The following is a 17860-nucleotide window of genomic DNA, read 5'->3' on the forward strand; positions in this document are numbered from 1 at the left end:
TCTTATCCTTTACATCATGGCAAGTTTTTTCTCCTCCAAGATGATTTATAAAATTCTTAATTGTATTTTCACATAATATTCATTTTAGGAAGACTTTGTTGCTGTATTTCTTATTATCCTTCTTTTGTATCACTAGTTATATATAAAAGTATAGTTTTTATTTCCACAGAATAACAGGCGCTCTGGGCACTGTTTGCATTATAACTTCCCTTAGTCTCTGTGGACACACCTAATATGGAGCTGGAGAGATGTAAAGTTGACTGGTGAAGAAGAACTAGCGAGTGTTAGCTTGAGAGGTAGAAAGGCTAGTGGAATGACCACAAGTCATTTTTAGATGCTTCAGAAATGTTATACACCATTTCCTTCTTTGGAACATTCAATAGAAATTATTACCTTCATGAGAGAGTGGTTCATTTGTGCTTATTCATAATTTGCATTGCCTACTCTGTGTTCAGTGTCAAGAGACAAGGACAAGTGGAAAAGCAAGTATGTCTTCTGCACTCAGAAAGCCAAAAGTTTAAGGTGCCAGCATAGAAATCATGTTTGACACATGTATTTCATGTATTCATCATGAAATGATTTCATTAGAAGCTAGTTGACAGAATTTTTAGTTTGTCATTGTTGTTCTTTTTAGTGATACATGGCAGTAGAATGTATTTTTACGTCTTGTATATACATGGAGTATAACTGGGATCATGTACTTAGGGAGAGTCTTAGGGAGTTCAGTTCAGGAGATAAGGTATACAAAATAGCCCAGTATTAGGCCAAAATGAGTGAAAATGTATATCAGTGAAATGTTGAAGGGCTTCCTGTGTGGTGCTCAAGAGTGGTTTCATCGAGGAAGAATTTGTGTGGGGCTTTGAAGATGAGGCAAGGTAAGATTGCTTGGTAAAGAATGGAGAGAGGGGGGAAAAAAGAATGGAAAGAGCATTTAAGTAAGAAGAATATCTAATGAAGCCCACTGATCTTAAGATCTTAAGAGAATTTGACCACCCACTTTCCTAGTTCCAAGAGTCGGGAATATAAATGGGAGCATTATCCAAGAGAAAAGAATGTTTGGCAGATCCTAGGGAATTCTGGTTTGCCTTTAATTCAATTCTCTTCTCATCAAGTGTCCAAAAAAGCCAGCTAAGCAACAATTTGAGAAGATTAAGACAATAGAATGTGCTAAAGTTGTCACTGCCCCACTCACCAAATGGCAGTGAGTCTGTTCTGTAGATGGAAGCTATTCAGCAAAGGTCAGATTGTCAGCACACAGGAAAGTCCACCCCTACCCCCTGCACAATGGTCTAATACACATGGAATGTTTTGCTGTTAGGGAAAACCGTGAAGGCTTGTATCTGAAGGAAAATTCGATAAGGGAAATAAATGGAATGGAAGAGACCAAAGAAACTTTAGTGTCAGATTTGAAAGTGATTCTTACAAAACTTGCTTTCAAAGCTGTACATTTTGTGCATTCTACTGCAATTGCTCTTAACATGTCTGTTAAAGAAATAGTGATTCTAAAATTCTTTTAATGGGAGGTGAGCAGTAGAGTTAGTGGACTTAATGAAGAGTGGGGAGTTGTCTGTCCCTCCCTCAGAGAGGAACTGAAGAATATCTTGTAATTCGTTTTAGTGCTCTTCAAAGATCTGAAATAATCTTGCTTTAGGAAAATTAAAATTTTATGTTAAATTTGATTTCTTGAAATTATGTTTTATATGATTAAGTGGACTTTTTTCAAGGCTTATTCATTTACCAAATTTAATGTTTTTACTGATTTGCCAAATTTGCTTAAATATTTAGATTTAAAAGTAAATGTAGCTGTGTTTTGTGGGCTGATTGAGAATTGGCCAAAATCTGAAGACATCACTGACATTTTAGTAAAACAAATTAAATGGTATGAGAATGGACCATTCTAGAAGAATCTAGAGAAAGCAACTCCTGGGTTTTTGAGGAAAAAATAGCTTAAGTTTTGCCTTAAGTGCCCTTGACTAATCGAAATTTCTGTTTCTTCCTTCTTCCCTAAGCTTTGTGGGAGTCACACTTACATAAGTATCTTTTTTTTTTTAATTTTTATTGTAAACAAATGGGATACATGTTGTTTCTCTGTACACAAAGTAGAGGCATACTATTTGGGTAATCATACATTTACATAGGGTAATAGTTTTTGATTCATTGTTATTTTTTTCCTTCCCCCTACCTCTCCCACCCCTCTTTTCCCTCTATACAGTACTTCCTTCCTCCATTCTTGCCCCTCTCCCATCCCCCATTATGTGTCATCATCCACTTATCAACGGGATCATTCATCCTTTGGTTTTTTCAGATTGGCTTATCTCACTTAGCATGATATTCTCCAGTTTTATCCATTTGCCTGCACATGCCATAATTTTATTATTCTTTATGGCTGAGTAATATTCCATTGTGTGTGTGTGTGTGTGTGTGAGATATATATATATCTCACAGTTTTTTTATCCATTCATCAATTGAAGGGCATCTAGGTTGGTTCCACAATCTGGCTATTGTGAATTGAGCAGCTGTGAACATTGATGTGGCTGTATCTCTGTAGTATGCTGATTTTAAGTGTAGGCCAAGGAGTGGGATAGCTGAGTCAAATGGTGGGTCCATTCCAAGTTTTCTAAGGAATCTCCACACTGCTTTCCAGAGTGGCTGCACTAATCACAACCCCACCAGCAATGTATAAGTGTACCTTTTCCCCTACATCCTTGCCAACACCTATTGTTGCTTGTATTCTTGATAATCGCCATTCTAATTGGGGTGAGATGGAATCTTAGGGTAGTTTTGATTTGCATTTCTCTTATTACTAAAGATGTTGAACATTTTTTCATATGTTTGTTGATTGCTTGTAGATCTTCTTCTGTGAAGTGTCTGTTCATTTCCTTAGCCCATTTCTTGACTGGGTTATTTGTATTCTTTGTGTAGAGTGTTTTGAGTTCTTTATATATTCTGGAAATTAGTGCTCTATCTGAAGTATGAGTGGCAAAGATATTCTCCCACTCTGTAGGCTCTCTCTTCACATTGCTGATAGTTTCTTTTGTTGAGAGAAAGCTTTTTAGTTTGAATCTTTCCCAGTTATTGATTCTTGCTTTTATTTCTTGTGCTATGGGAGTCCTGTTAAGGAAGTCTGATCTTAAGCTGACATGTTGAAGATTTGGACCTACTTTTTCTTCTGTAAGATGCAGGGTCTCTGGTCTGATTCCAAGGTCCTTGATCCATTGTGAGTTGATTTTTGTGCAGGGTGAGAGATAGGGGTTTAATTTCATTCTGCTATTGATTTCCAGTTTTCCCAGCACCATTTGTTGAAGAGGCTATCTTTTCTCCATTGCATATTTTTGGCACCTTTGTCTAATATGAGAGAATTGTATTTATTTGGGTTTGTGTCCATGTCCTCTATTCTGTACCATTGATCTACCTGTCTATTTTGGTGCCAATACCATGCCATTTTTGTTACTATTGCTTTGTAGTATAGTTGAAGTTCTGGTATTGCGATACCCCCTGTTTCATTCTTCCTGCTAAGGATTGCTTTAGCTATTCTGGGTTTCTTATTCTTCCAGATGAATTTCATGATTGCTTGCTCTATTTCTGTAAGGTACATCATTGGGATTTTAATTGGAAAAAATTGGATTTTAATTCAATTGGATTGAATCTGTATAGCACTTTTGGTAGTATGGCCATTTTGACAATATTAATTCTGCCTATCCAAGAACATGGGAGATCTTTCCATCTTCTAAGGTCTTCCTTAATTTCTTTCTTCAGTGTTTTGTAGTTTTCATTGTAGAGATCTTTTACCTCTTTGGTTAGATTGATTCCCAAGTATTTTAATTTTTTTTTTTTGAGGCTATTGCAAATGGAGTTGTTTTCTTCATTTCCCTTTCAGCTGTTTCGTTGCTTGCATATAAGAATGCTTTAGATTTATGTGTGTTGATTTTATAGCCTGCTATTTTGCTGAATTCATTGATGAGGTCTAGAAGTTTTCTGGTGGAGGATTTTGGATACTCTAAATGTAGAATCATGTCATCAGCAAATAGTGACAGCTTCAGTTCCTCTTTTCCTATTTGTATCCCTTTAATGTCTTTAATCTGCCTAATTGCTCTGGCTAGAGTTTCGAGGACAATGTTGAATAGAAGTGGTGAAAGAGGGCATCCCTGCCTTGTTCCAGTTTTTAGGGGGAATGCTTTCAGTTTTTCACCATTTAGAATGATATTGGCCATGGGCTTAGTGTAGATGGCTTTTACAATGTTAAGGAATGTTCCCATTATCCCTATTTTTTCTAGTGTTTTGAGCATGAAGGGATGCTGTATTTTATCAAATGCTTCTTCTGCATCCATTGAAATAATCATGTGATTCTTGACTTTAAGTCTGTTGATATGGTGAATTACATTTATTGATTTCTAGATGTTGAACCAAGCTTGCATTCCTGGGATAAAACCCACTTGATTGTGGTGCACTATCTTTTTAATATATTTTCGAATGCGATTTGCTAAAATTTTGTTGAGAATTTTTGCATCAATGTTCATTAAGAATATTAGTCTGAAATTTTCTTTCCTCCATGAATCTCTGTCTGGTTTAGGTATCAGGGTGATATTGGCTTCATAGAATGAGTTTGGGAGGGTTCCCTTTTCTTCTATTTCATGGAATACTTTGAGAAGTATTGGAATGAGCTCTTCTTTAAAGTTTTTTTTTTTTTTTTGGGTGCTGGGGATTAGAACCCAGAGCCTTGTGCATGCAAGGTAAGCACTCTACCAACTGAGCCATCTCCCCAGCCCCTCTTTAAAGGTTTTATAGAACTCGGCTGAGAACCCATCTTGTCCTGGACTTTTCTTTGTTGGTAGGCTTTTGATGACTTCTTCTGTATCATTACTTGCAAGTCATCTGTTTAAATTGTATATGTCCTCCTGGTTCAGTATAGGTAATTCATATGTCTCTAGAAACCTGCTGATGTCTTCAAGATTTTCTATTTTGTTGGAGTATAGATTTTCAAAATAGCTTCTAATTACGTTTTGTATTTCACGCGTTCTGTTGTGATATTTCCTTGTTCATTCCGAATTTGAGTAATTTGAGTTTTCTCTCTCTCTTTGTTAGTGTGGCTAAGGGTTTATCAATTTTGTTTATTTTTTCAAAGAACCAACTATTTATTTTGTCAATTTTTTCGATTGTTTCTTTTGTTTCAATTTCATTGATTTCAGCTCTGATTTTAACTATTTCCTGTTTTCTACTACTTCTGGTGTTGCTCTGTTCTTTTTCTAGGGCTTTGAGCCGTAGTGTTAGGTCGTTTATTTGTTGATTTTTTTTTTTTCTTCTTTTATTGAATGCACTCCATGAAATAAATTTTCCTCTAATTACTGCTTTCATATTGTCCCAGAGATTTTGATATGATGTATCTTTGTTCTTGTTTACCTCTAAGAATTTTTTTATTTCCCTCCTGATGTCTTCTGTTATCCATTCATCATCCAATAGCGTATTATTTAATCTCCAGGTGTTGGAGTAGTTTCTGTTTTTTATTCTGTCATTTATTTCTAATTTCAGTCCATTATGATCTGATAGAATACAAGGTAGTATCTCTATCTTCTTGTATTTGCTAACATTAGCTTTGTGGCATAGAATATGGTCTATTTTAGAGAAGGATCCATGTGCTGCTGAGAAGAAAGTGTATTCGCTCTTTGTTGGATGGTATATTCTATATGTGTCCGTTAAGTCTAAATTATTGTGTTATTGAGATCAATGGTTTCTTTGTTCAGTTTTTGTTCGGAAGATCCGTCCAGTGGTGAGAGAGGTGTGTTAAAATCACCTAGTATTATTGTGTTGTGGTCTATTTGATTTCTGGAATTGAGAAGGATTTGTTTGACATACGTGGATGAGCCACTGTTTGGGTTACATAAGTAACTTAGATGTTCGTAGATGAGCTTATGATATGAGCCTGCTTTAGGTTTTTCAGGACACATAATTCTTAACAATGCTAGCAATATTGTTACTGCCATTTTTGGTCATTCATTTTTCAGATCAACCATTTTATACTTTCTTTCCTCACTCCTGCTTCTTTCCACACTCATCTGATTATTTCATACCAACTAAGCTGAGAAAACACAATTTTTCAGACTATAGTATGAAGTTCAATTTGTCTGTTTTTTTCTTTTGTCCCTTGTGCTTTTGATGTCTGGTGTAAGAAACCATATCCTGTTTCAAGGCCATGACAATTTGCTCCTGTATTTTTTTTTTTTTTTTTTTTGAGGAGTTGTATAGTTTTAGCATATGACCCATTTGAGCTAATTTTTTTTTTTTTTTAATATCTGGTGTATGGTAAAGTCCTAATGGATTCTTTTGCATGTGTGTTGTCTCAGTACCATTTGTTGAAAGGGCTAGTCTTTCCTTATGGAATCACCTTGGCACCCTTGTCGAAAATCCGTGTACCATAAGTGTAAGGATTTATATCTGCACTCTCAGTTCTAGCCTATTCTGTGTCTGTCTTTGTGCCAGTACCACATTGTTGATTACTCTAGCTTTGTTAAATATGTTTTGAGATCAGGAAGTGTGAATCATCCATCTGATGACTTAACCTTTTCTTCAGGTCACAGAACTCTTTTAATATAAGAAACTCTGGACCCAGGATATAGTACATAAATATATAATTTTTTAAAAAGTTTATTATACTGGACTGGAAGTTTGTAGTCACACAGTTAAAAAAATAACTTTAGGGCCAGTCTTGGTGGCCCATGCCTACAGTCCCAGCAACTCATAATGCTGAGAATGCTAAGTTCAAAGTGAGGCCCTAAGCAACTTAGTGAGACCCTTTCTCAAAAATTTTAAAAATTTAAAAAGGGCTGATAATGTGACTCAGTGGCTAAGCTTCTCTGACTTCAATCCCTGGCACAAAAACAAAAACAGAAACAAAAACAAAAGCATTTTAGGGGTTGGAGTGTGTAGCTGGTCCTTGAGGTGCCTTGCTTAATGGCACCTGAGGTCCTAGGTTCAGTCGCCAGCGTCAAAAGAAAACAAAGTTACCCCCCCCCTTAAACAATTAGCATATTCTTTTTTTTCCCCCTCTCTGTAAAGAAAAAATGAAATAAATCCAAATTGGAAAAATGAAGTATCTTTATGCAAAGATAATTGTCATTACCCGATTCAGTTACATGAGTTCAATGTCATATTGTTTCTTTTCTTTCCTATCCTTTCTTTCTTTCTTTCTTTTCTTTTTTTTTTTTTTTCTTCTCAGTGTTAAGAATCAAACCCAGAGCTTCACTCATGCTGGGCCAGCCCTATGTCACTGAACTGTACCCCTGAGCCCTCATTTATTTATTTGATACCTAGTTGGTTTTGACTTTTTGGATTTGATTGCAGCATGTTATACTCAATATTCTCAAAGACCTCATGGTAGCAAATGTTCTGGATTTCTCAGATAAGAGTAGGCTTGTTTTAGGGTATCCATTGATTGCTTCTGTTCATTGGTTTTGATGTATTGTTGTAGTAACTGTATTAATACATTTCAAGATTTTTGTTTGCTTAATAGACTTTTACCCTTAAATATTTTATTTATGAAACAACAAAGTATCTGTAACATATATATATATACATTTTAATGAATAATCTTTTATATTATAAAATATAAACATATAAAATAACAGTCACCCAGGACCCCAAGACCTTCTCACCATTCTTTCCAGATCACAACTCTGTAGAGGAAACCACTGTCCTTATGTTATAATCTATCTCTTCCTTGCTTCTCTGTGTAGTTTTATCATCCCTAAACATTTAGCATATTCCAGCTTTCCCTACTCTTGAACTTCATATATAAAAATAATATATGCTGTATGTATTCTTTTATATCTTTTTTAAACTGAGCATATTGTAGAAGTTATTCACTTACAGCATGGTGTTAGTTCTTTCATTTTCAGTGCTGTGTAGACTTCCATTATGAGAATATACTGTGAACTGATTTTATTATTGATAGACTATTATAAACAAAAATTTTACAACTATTCCTGTATAGGTAGATATCCTGGTGCACATATACATGAGTTTCTTTAAGATATATTTACCTAAAAGAAGAATTGCTTGGTTGTAGAGTACATGATTCTTCAGTTTTGATGCAGCCAGTTGTATGTTAAAGTTCCTATCATTCCACATTATCTTCAACGTTTGGTATCATTAGACTTTTTAGTTTATCTGGTCAAGTAGTTACATTGTAGTATTTTATTGTGGTTTTAATTTATATTTCTTCTGGTTATTTTTTTGAGGTTGCACAGTTTTCATTTTGTATTAATCACGTGGATTTCCTGTCATGATGTGCACCTATTCAGGTTGGATTTCCTGTTGGATGTGTACCTTTTCAAGTCTCCTCTGCTTTTCTCTTAGATGTTTCCCCCCCCCCTTCTTATTAATTTGTAGGAGTTTATTATATTCTGGGTAAAATTTCTTTAGTGGTTATCTGGGTTGTAATGTCTTCTACTCTGATTCATTTTACTCTATCATTTAATAAACAAGTTATTTTAATATGTCTGCAGTTGAAAGTTGTTCCACTTATAGACAGTGCTTTTTATGTTTTGTTTAAGACGACCTTTCCTTCTGGGTTTGGTGGCACATGTCTGTAACCTCAGTTACTCACTTGTAACCCCACATACTCAGGAGGTAGAGGCCAGGAGGATTGCAAGTTTGAGGCCAGCCCTGGCGATTTAGTGAGACCCTCTCTCTCAAAATAAAAAGTAAAAAGGGATGAGGTTGTAGCTCAGTGGTAGAGCGCCTTTGGATTCAATCCCCAATACTGACAAAAATCTCAAAACAAAAACAAAAGAAAGATAACCCTTCTTGCGACAAAGTCATAAAGATATTTTCTAGATTACGTTGCATAACCTTTGTACTTTCTCCTTTTCTGTTTAGGTTTATAATCCCATGCAGATATATACAGTGTGTCTCTGGAACTGTATTGAAAATTGTCTGTCCTGCTCATGTGACCTGCAGTGCTTCCTATGTTATATATTAATGTCCACTATATTTTTAGGGGGTGGGGCACAGGCATCTGTTCTAAATTCCCTTGATTCCTGTAGCTTTAAAATAAGTCTTGATACCTAGTAGAGGTTTTTTCCCCCCTAAGACTGCCTTGCATATTCTTGGCCCTTTACATTTCCACGTTAATTTTAGAATTGACTTGACAGGTTCCACAGATTTTGATTGGGATTAACTTGAATCTATAAATCACTTTGAGAAAAATTAATATCTTTACCTTATTGAACTTTAAGTCTGTGATCATGATGTATATCTCTCCTTATTTAAGGTCTTTGAAGTCTCTCAATAATGTTTTATAATTTTTCTTTAAAAGTTTTGCAAAGTTTTTGTTAAATTTATTTCAGCATATCTTGACTTTTTTTTTGTGGTTGTACATGGAGTTTTGTTTTGTTTATTGGTATTGGGGATTGAATTCAGGGGCAGTTAAACCAAACTTGACATCCTTCTGCCTTAGTTTCCCAAGTAACAGGTGTTACTGGTATATGCCATCATGCCTGACTGCATATTTTATTTTATTTCATTTTTTATCTTTCAATTGTTGATATATGGAGATATGATTACTTTTTATATACTAATATTGTATCTAGTAATATTTTAATGGATTCTTATAATTTATGGATTATTTCATGTTCTCTGCCTGTGTTACCATTGTATTTGCAAACTACAGCTTTTTCCAGTCCCTTAACCCTTTCATTCTTTATCTTATTTTACTGTACCATCTCACTTCTCCAGCACAATGCTTAGCAGAAGTGGTACCATCAGGTGTTTCTGTTATGTTCTTAGTCTGAAAATGACTGCTTTCATGTTTGAATAGAATTTTTTCAAGAGGTACCTTTTATTGGAAGATAAAGTATCCTCTACTTTTAGTTTGCTGAGAGGTTTTGTTTATTTTCTTTTTAATCACAAGTTAATATTACACTTTATCATATATTTGCCCTGCATGTTTTAAAAGGGTAATTTGCTTTTTTTCTTTTAATATGTTAATGTGGTTAATTTCACTGGTTAATTTTTTAACCAGTTAAACTGGTGTCTTTTTAAATCTCATATCATAACATTGTTCATAATACCATCTTTTATATTTAATGTCTATATAATCAGCAGTTTTGGTTTTCATTCCTGATATCAGTTGTCTTCTTTTATCTTGATCTTGCTAAGGTTTGCCAATTTTGTAAGTCTTTTCAAGAAATCTATTTTTTATTTAGATGCTCTATTACATGTTTTTTTTTTATCATCAATTTCTACTCTTTATTCTTTTATTTAAGATTTATTTTGTTACTCTTTTTTAAAATTTTCTTGAGCATATGCTTAGCTCAGTAGTTTCAGCCTCTCTTTTTCCTCTTTTTAAGCATGATCTTGCTATGTTGCTCAGGCTGGCCTTGAAATTTGTATCCTCCTACCTCAGCTTTCTGAGTAGCTGGGATTACCAGTGCATACCGCCATGCCCAGATCAGCCTTTTTCTAACACATACATTTAGGGATATACATTTCTGTTCGTAAGTTCTGCTTCCAGCAAATTTTCTTATATGTTATTTTCATTGTGTTCTCAATTTTTTCAGATTTTCATTATGGCTTCTCTTTTTTAAAAATATTTTTTAGTTGTAGATGGACACAGTATCTTCATTCATTCATTTTTATGTGGTGCTGAGGATTGAACCCAGTGTCCTGCAGGTGCAAGGCAAGTGCTCCACCATTGAGCCCATGGCTTCTCTTTTAAGTCATACTTTATTGACACTAATTCCAGAATAGATGGCATTCACATAATGGTTTAGGATTTCATAGCTTATAATTATATTATTTTTGATGTTTACACTGCTGCTGAGAATGAAACATTTCACATATTTGGTTGTATTCTCCCCCACAATATTTATATAGAGAAGCAAATAAAATTTGTCCTTGCATATGTTTCTGTGCTTTACAAAATTTTCTGGTTGTAGTACATTTCTCAGCTCAATTTCCAAACATTGTATTATAATTAAGTAAAGATTTTTAATTTATTTACATATTGGCTTTATTTATTTTTTATTATATTAGCTGTGTTGGAGTAGAAGAACATCATGCTGTTGACATTGACCTGTATCACTGTCCCAATTGTGCAGTTCTACATGGTTCCTCCTTGAGTAAGTACTGGATGCTTGAAAAATTGATATTTTGAACTTAACATGTATATAATGATGCTTTAATGATATTCTGATTAATCACATTATACTCATCAAGAATTATAGGGAAGGTTTCACTGAAGATATTTAGAATGTAGTTTTTATCTTAATTTTTAGATAACTTACTAAGTAAGTCAAAAGAATAAGGGAAAAACACTAATTAATATTTTAAATTGCTGGTGCAGAGCCCTCAAATTTAAGTATACATTGTATTGTATTTCAGTTTGGGAATCATGGTAAAGTAAATTTTTTTTTTTTTTTATTCTGGAACTTATTTTAACTATTTCTCTTCATTATGGAAACCTATTTCGACTTTTTCTCTCAGATAAAAGATTTTTAGTAATATTTTTAGTTAATGTATAGAATAAGACTTTAATGCACATGCATGTATATTTTTAGGAAAAAATTAGGATGTTGATAAACTAAAATACTACTCATCTTTTCTGAATTTGGTTGTTATATTGAGCATGACCTGGAATCTTGCAGAGCCCTCCTCCTCTCTGCTTGAAATTCCTCTTATGAGAACCCTAGGAGGATAGAGACAGAGGTTTGACTGGCCAGCTCAGGTCTCTGACCACACTCTTCTTTGGAAGAGGGCAGTACAAAGGTAGACAAGCCTTCTGTATTCTCTGGAGTATACCAGAATCACAAATACTATTTTTAGCTTTTTATAAATGCTCCAGAGACTACTTTTACACATGCTTCTGAAGAACAAGTTGTAATATTAATTTGTCATTGTACATGTATGAAAGAAAATATTTAAAAGGCTTTGGACTGTAACCATTCCTTTAAAATTTTGACCTGCAAACTAGTGTTTCTGTGTTCACAAAATTTAAGGGGAAACTGTAGTCTTCGTCATTTAAAACTAGAAGTCACCTTTGCCTGAAGATATCTTGTTATAGAAGTAGGTGGGATGTAGGTAATGTACAATCTTTTTACTTTATCTTAGTACTTTAAAAAAAAAATGGAAATGTTGCTCTGAAGTTATGGAAGTAATCATTGAAAAGAGATTTACTAGCAACCGACTGCTCATCTCTTTTGTTAGAAATAGTAGTAGTTTCTCTAACAGTTTCTTTGTAAGAGAGAAATTTAGGCTCTATGAGTACATTGAAGTATTTTTGTAAGAAACACAGGTTATTTAATTTTTTAGTTAACACAATATAAAACTTAAAATTAACAAACTGGTAGAACTGTTACATGTCTAATTGACTATAGTCAAAGATGTTTTTAAAGGATTTTACTCTGTAGTGCTGAAGTATATGGTGTATAACTTGAAATAATTGTTGACCAAGAATAATTCTTGGAGGAAGTAAATAATACAATATTTTTGTCTCAGGACAAACAGAACTAACTTTTATAACAGTTTTAGTTTAGAATTCAAGTATATAATCCTAAAATGAAATAATTTAAACTTAATTCGCATGAAATATTGAGTTACTGAGAGACCAAAAAATGTACTATACATGTGATGCACTCTATTTTCTATTTTCCCTGTGTGATTTCATCTTTTTAAAAACTTGTCAAACTCACTAAATTGATTACATAGTCTATAATGGATTACGCTCTGCACTTTGAGTAATGATGCTTCAGAGAGTAGCTTGCTTATTATGTGGCCCTTGGGGTGCTTCTCATCCTGGAAGGAACATAAGATTAGACATTGGCTATCTTCTGGGCAGAGGTCCAACGCTGAATACTCAGAGGGAAAATGCCCAAGATTCAGTAATCTATTTTGCCTTGATTTAAAGCTCACCTTCCCCACCCCTCACCATCCACCCAAACTTGGGCAGTCACTTTTGATTTCTTTTCCTCTGCTGTTAAACTTCTTTTGCTTGCTGCTCAGGGTTTCCTGTTTCTTTCAGAGTTCCCTAGGAATCTTTATAATAGATACCATTTAGATAACATAATACTCATTTAATATGATGAATTTAGACTTTACTCTCTGGGAATTAAGGATATTACTTGAAGGTAGGTCTCGGAAAATAGCTTGACACCTAAACATATTCTTTGTATTCCTCACCATGGGTAATCCAAACATAAAAGTTTTTCATCTTTCCCTATGGCCACTACTAAAATATTCCTTCATTGTCCTCTTTCCCCTAAAGCATTCAGTCAGCCATTATAGTGGCAGGTTTTACATTTAAGTATGTCCTATTGGTCTAATAGTACAATTGTATCCTTCGGTTAAATCTCCTACAAGACGGCACATTTAAAGAAATGGGAGTAACTGCTTATTATATGCCAGGGTATGATAGTGGGTAAGTACTTAATCTGTATTCTCCTTTGATATTTATAACAATTTGATAAGAGATACAGGAAAAATTAGTAACTAGCTCTCTTATATACCTATTTGGTAGAGCTGGAATTTGAACCCTTAACTGTCAAATACCAAAGCCAGTGTACTTCATTGATTACTTTGCAAAAATGAATTTAAAACAATGTAGTATCATTGTTTCCTTACTAAATGGACAGCTTTTATTTCTTTTTTTTTTTTTTTTTTAAATGGCAGTGCTCATTGTCAATGTGAATGTTTGAAATAGGCTAACTACTTTACTAGCAGAATGCAAGTTACTAACACTTTACTGGAGGCAGTTTTGCAGTATGTAGCAAGCATCTCAAAATCTGTGATCTTCCTTCTAGCATTTCTAGAAATTTATCCTAAGAAATTAATCAGGGAAACAGAGTAATATATCTGAATACTAACCATAATTTTGTTTGAAGAAGGATTCAGGATGAACTAAGTGCTTAAGAATAACAAATAATTATAACTGATACATCCACATCTTAAAATTCTCGACTGCCTTTAGATTGCTTTTGAATATTTAATAAGGAGAAAATGCTCATGACTTAAGACAGGTAAGCAGGATAAACATTGTCATTCCTCTTGAAAATAAACAGAGCTATCTATCTGTATTTATTAGTGGGGGGGGGGAAACCTGGAGGAGCTAGAGTTTTAGCTCAGTGGTAGAGTGCTTGCCTAGCACATGTGAGGCACTGGGTTCAATCCTCAGCATCACATATAAATAAATAAATGAAGGCATTGTGTTCATCTACATCTAGAAGTGTTAAAAAAAAAACAAAAAAACAAAAAAAACCCAGGAATGAAATGAAATACCTTTGAATTTTAGGAGTAGGTTTTAAATGAGGAAAAAATAACATACAAACAATCCCTCCATGGAAATTTCTAGGAAGATTCCTCTGTGATTCTAAATATTTTTGTGAGATTTTTAAAAAATGGAATTTACTCTCCCATATTGGAGATCTGGTTGCAATAAGTTATTTGGGAATCTTGTTTTAGACTCTGTTTCCACTCCTATTATTTGATGTGACCCTCCTTATCCATATGACGATCCAGTATTATTGTCTTAAGATCTTGGTAAGGTGAAAGTTTAAACTACCTTGGAATCATAGAGTTGCTTTTTTCCCTTACATTTTGTTATGACAATGTTCAAACATACAAAAAAAGCTGAAGTAATTTTATAACATCTCCCTATAAGCCTTTACCACCTGGGTTCTACTGTTAACATTTACATCACTTGTTCTTCCACTTATCTCTCCATGCAACTGATCTACTTTCTATTCATCATTTTCTTTTTGATGAATTTCTGAATAAGTTGCAGTCATCAGTACATTTGCCAGAATCATGGGGGTTTTATGCGTAAGTGATTTTCAAGCTTAAAAAAAAAAAGATTTAAAACTGAAATTTTATATTGATACCACACTAGAGAGTTGTAGGTGGCACCACAGTGGTGGAAAAGAAGAATGAGGTCCAAAGCTTCTCCCTTGGCTTTCTTCCACTTCCCCTCTGTTTTGAAAATCAGCATTCTGACCTATCCCCTTGACTCCTATCTTGGGAAATCTGGATCCACAGATATTAAGTAACTTGCCCAGGGTTGCACGGGGAAGTTAAAAGATAAAAGAATCAAATCTTAGTCTCATGATTTTAATTGTTATGACTACTCAAGATTGAGCCAGAGCAGTAAATCATAGGATCTTACCATTGGAACTAACCATAAAGTTGTTTATTTTGTCATCCCAACCATCTTGCTTTAATTACAACTTTGTGAACTGTTCTTAATGTCAGGGTGAATGTGCTTATTTTGGGAGTAAATCTTAAAAGAGAAAGAAATCATACTGTTAAAAGATATTTCCGTTGTGGGATAAAAGACCCTATCCTGAGAAAATAATTTGGATGATCTGGATAATTTTGTTATGACCTAATATTCCAGTGAAAATCATAATTTAAAATTATTTGGAAATATTCTGGTATGGGTAAAATGTCGATATTGTAAAAGGCTTCATCTGCTGATTTGAATTCTTTGATTTGATTTTTAAATTATTTCAAAATAAAAAGAATAAGTTTTAAAATCCACACTTAATTGTCTATAATTACAACATTAGATTAAGTAAAATTTACTTCTGTGTCCTGGAAATACATTAAAAATTTGAGTGTTAATCAAAATGCAGTCTGCAAAAATAAAAATAAATAAAATAAAAATGAGTATTTTTATAGTACTTACAGTTATTATTTCTGATAAATGTAGACTATAATAACAAGAAAGTATATAGTATCTCCAGTTACCCAAAAGTATGTTCTTTTTTTAACTTTCTAAAAATTTAGTGAAAAAGAGGAGGAACTGGCACAGGCATGACTACACAGAAGTTGATGATGGTTCCAAACCAGTGCAAGCTGGAACTAGGACTTTTGTTAAGGAATTACGATCTCGAGTCTTCCCAAGGTATGGAAAACTTGCTCTGATTAAATAAAATTTAAGAAAGTTGACTGATAAGGTGACAGTGTGTAAAGTAGTGCTTTCAAACTTCAGACTACTATATTATTGTTCCCAACTGACCTTTCATTTTATTTCTTAATGAAATAGGATAGAAAGTATTTGTACATTGAATGTAATGGGAGTAAGTAAGCATAGTTGCATGGAACTTTTGTAATATGTATCTACATAGTGCACCACCATGTAAAAATATAGTTCTTATTTATGGATCACAGTTCAAAAACTGAAATACAGTGATATGAAGCACATGTTCCCAGTATGTGGTTCCACCAGATATCTAGCTGCTGTTTGTCTTTTTCTTTCACTTAACCTTCCCCACTTTCCAACTCTTTTTTTTTTAAATTCTTCATCTTGTTTTCAATATCTGTGTATGTCCTAGGACCACCAAAAGCATACATAATTATTGCTTAGCTTCTAATAGCAGGAGGACTGAGCTTTTTTGATTTTTAAAAATAATGGAATGTATTTGAGTTGTCTGTGACTGAAAGAGAGTCAAAAGCATTATAAAGCATTTAATCATGCTAATTTAGATCATTTCCTTCTCACTGTCTGACATCTATTTAAAGTGATAATGCTTAATGGGCTTTTATACAAGATCATATCCAGGCTTGTTAAAGAGGGAAGCACAATTTAAATTTAAATCACAGTATCATATGCAGCCTATAGTGGAATTGTTTCAGATTATGAGATTTAAAAAAAAGCCTCTGCTATTTTTCCTCAATCTTTAGGATTCCTAACTATCACTCTGCCTCATAATCCTTAAACAGAAACTCGAGTAAGCATTCATGTTGGGTTAGTCAGATCTGTTGATAGAAACAAACAAACAAACAAAAGAAAACCATATGAAACATAATGTTTCCATGTGATTTTTGTTGTATATACAAAGTTTAGTGCCAGTGTGTGAGTGTGCATTTTTCAAGCAGAGGAGCCATGCCTTTACTTTTTTCAGATAGGTTTGTGACCCTCTAAAAAGCAGTATTCAAAACATAGACCTAATAATTCATGTGGCTTTTCTGCAAAAAAATGAACACAAATTAGAACAGGTTAGAGATGACTCAAATGGCTAAATTGTAATTGCCAGTAATTAAAGGTCTTGGCTTTATTTTGTTTAACTCCATGAGATTTTGCATCATTTAAAACCATGTTAGAGTAACAGTAATTACTAAATCAACCATATTTGATATAATTTTACAGAACTGTGTAGAATTAAATGAATAGGCTTTCTATCCTCTTCCCTATTTTACTACTTAGTGTCTTTTAGACATTTTTCTATATAAAGAATAACATTTAAAACATTGTGTAAAGATGTACTAATGCATATAATTTTTTTAAAAGTGGGATTTAGTTATGCATAGTGTTGTGCAACTTGCCTTTTTTACTCTATTTTATAGATATTCTTCCATATGAATACCTAGATTTATTTCACTCTTTAACTGCAATAGTGTATATATACCATAATTTGTTTAACATCCCCATGTGATATATATTTAAATTTATCTCCAATTGTTTTCCTCTCGCAAATAATGTATCTGTATTTTAGTACTGGTATCTGTATATTTTATGATCAATAGGGAAAGTAAAGCACTAAATATTTGAGATGAAGGAACATAATGATTTTAAAATTCTGTCTTAGATTGGCATTTAAGGAATTATTTCATCATCAGAGGATGGGGGAAGGAGGGATAATTGTAGATGCTTATTGTGGAAACTAAAAGATATGACAGAACGCAAGATCAGTAGGTCGAGTCAGATGAACAAGACCTAAATTCCTTAATGTGAGACTATCTAGGAAAAGGCAGTCTTGATTTTCTTAGGTCTCAAACTGCTCTTTCCTTATTAAGAGGGTAGGGAAATCAGAGCCCAGCAATTCAGAGAACCAGTGTTTCCTTTTTCTATTTTCTCCTTGCCACCTAGGTTATA

At 33.6% G+C, this 17860-nt stretch overlaps 1 protein-coding gene across 1 annotated transcript in view; it reads left to right on the plus strand.

Moving 5' to 3' along the window:
* The window catches only part of KDM7A (lysine demethylase 7A), an 82643-nt gene that overhangs the window by 21860 nt on the left and 42923 nt on the right, over window positions 1-17860 (plus strand). The window contains exons 2-3 of the mRNA XM_079150100.1: window positions 11029-11114; window positions 15772-15889. Coding sequence (XP_079006226.1) covers window positions 11029-11114; window positions 15772-15889 — 204 coding nt within the window. The remainder of the gene's footprint in view (window positions 1-11028; window positions 11115-15771; window positions 15890-17860) is intronic.

Source organism: Sciurus vulgaris, assembly GCF_902686455.1.
Source record: "Sciurus vulgaris genome assembly, chromosome: 8".
Classification (NCBI taxonomy): domain Eukaryota; kingdom Metazoa; phylum Chordata; class Mammalia; order Rodentia; family Sciuridae; genus Sciurus; species Sciurus vulgaris.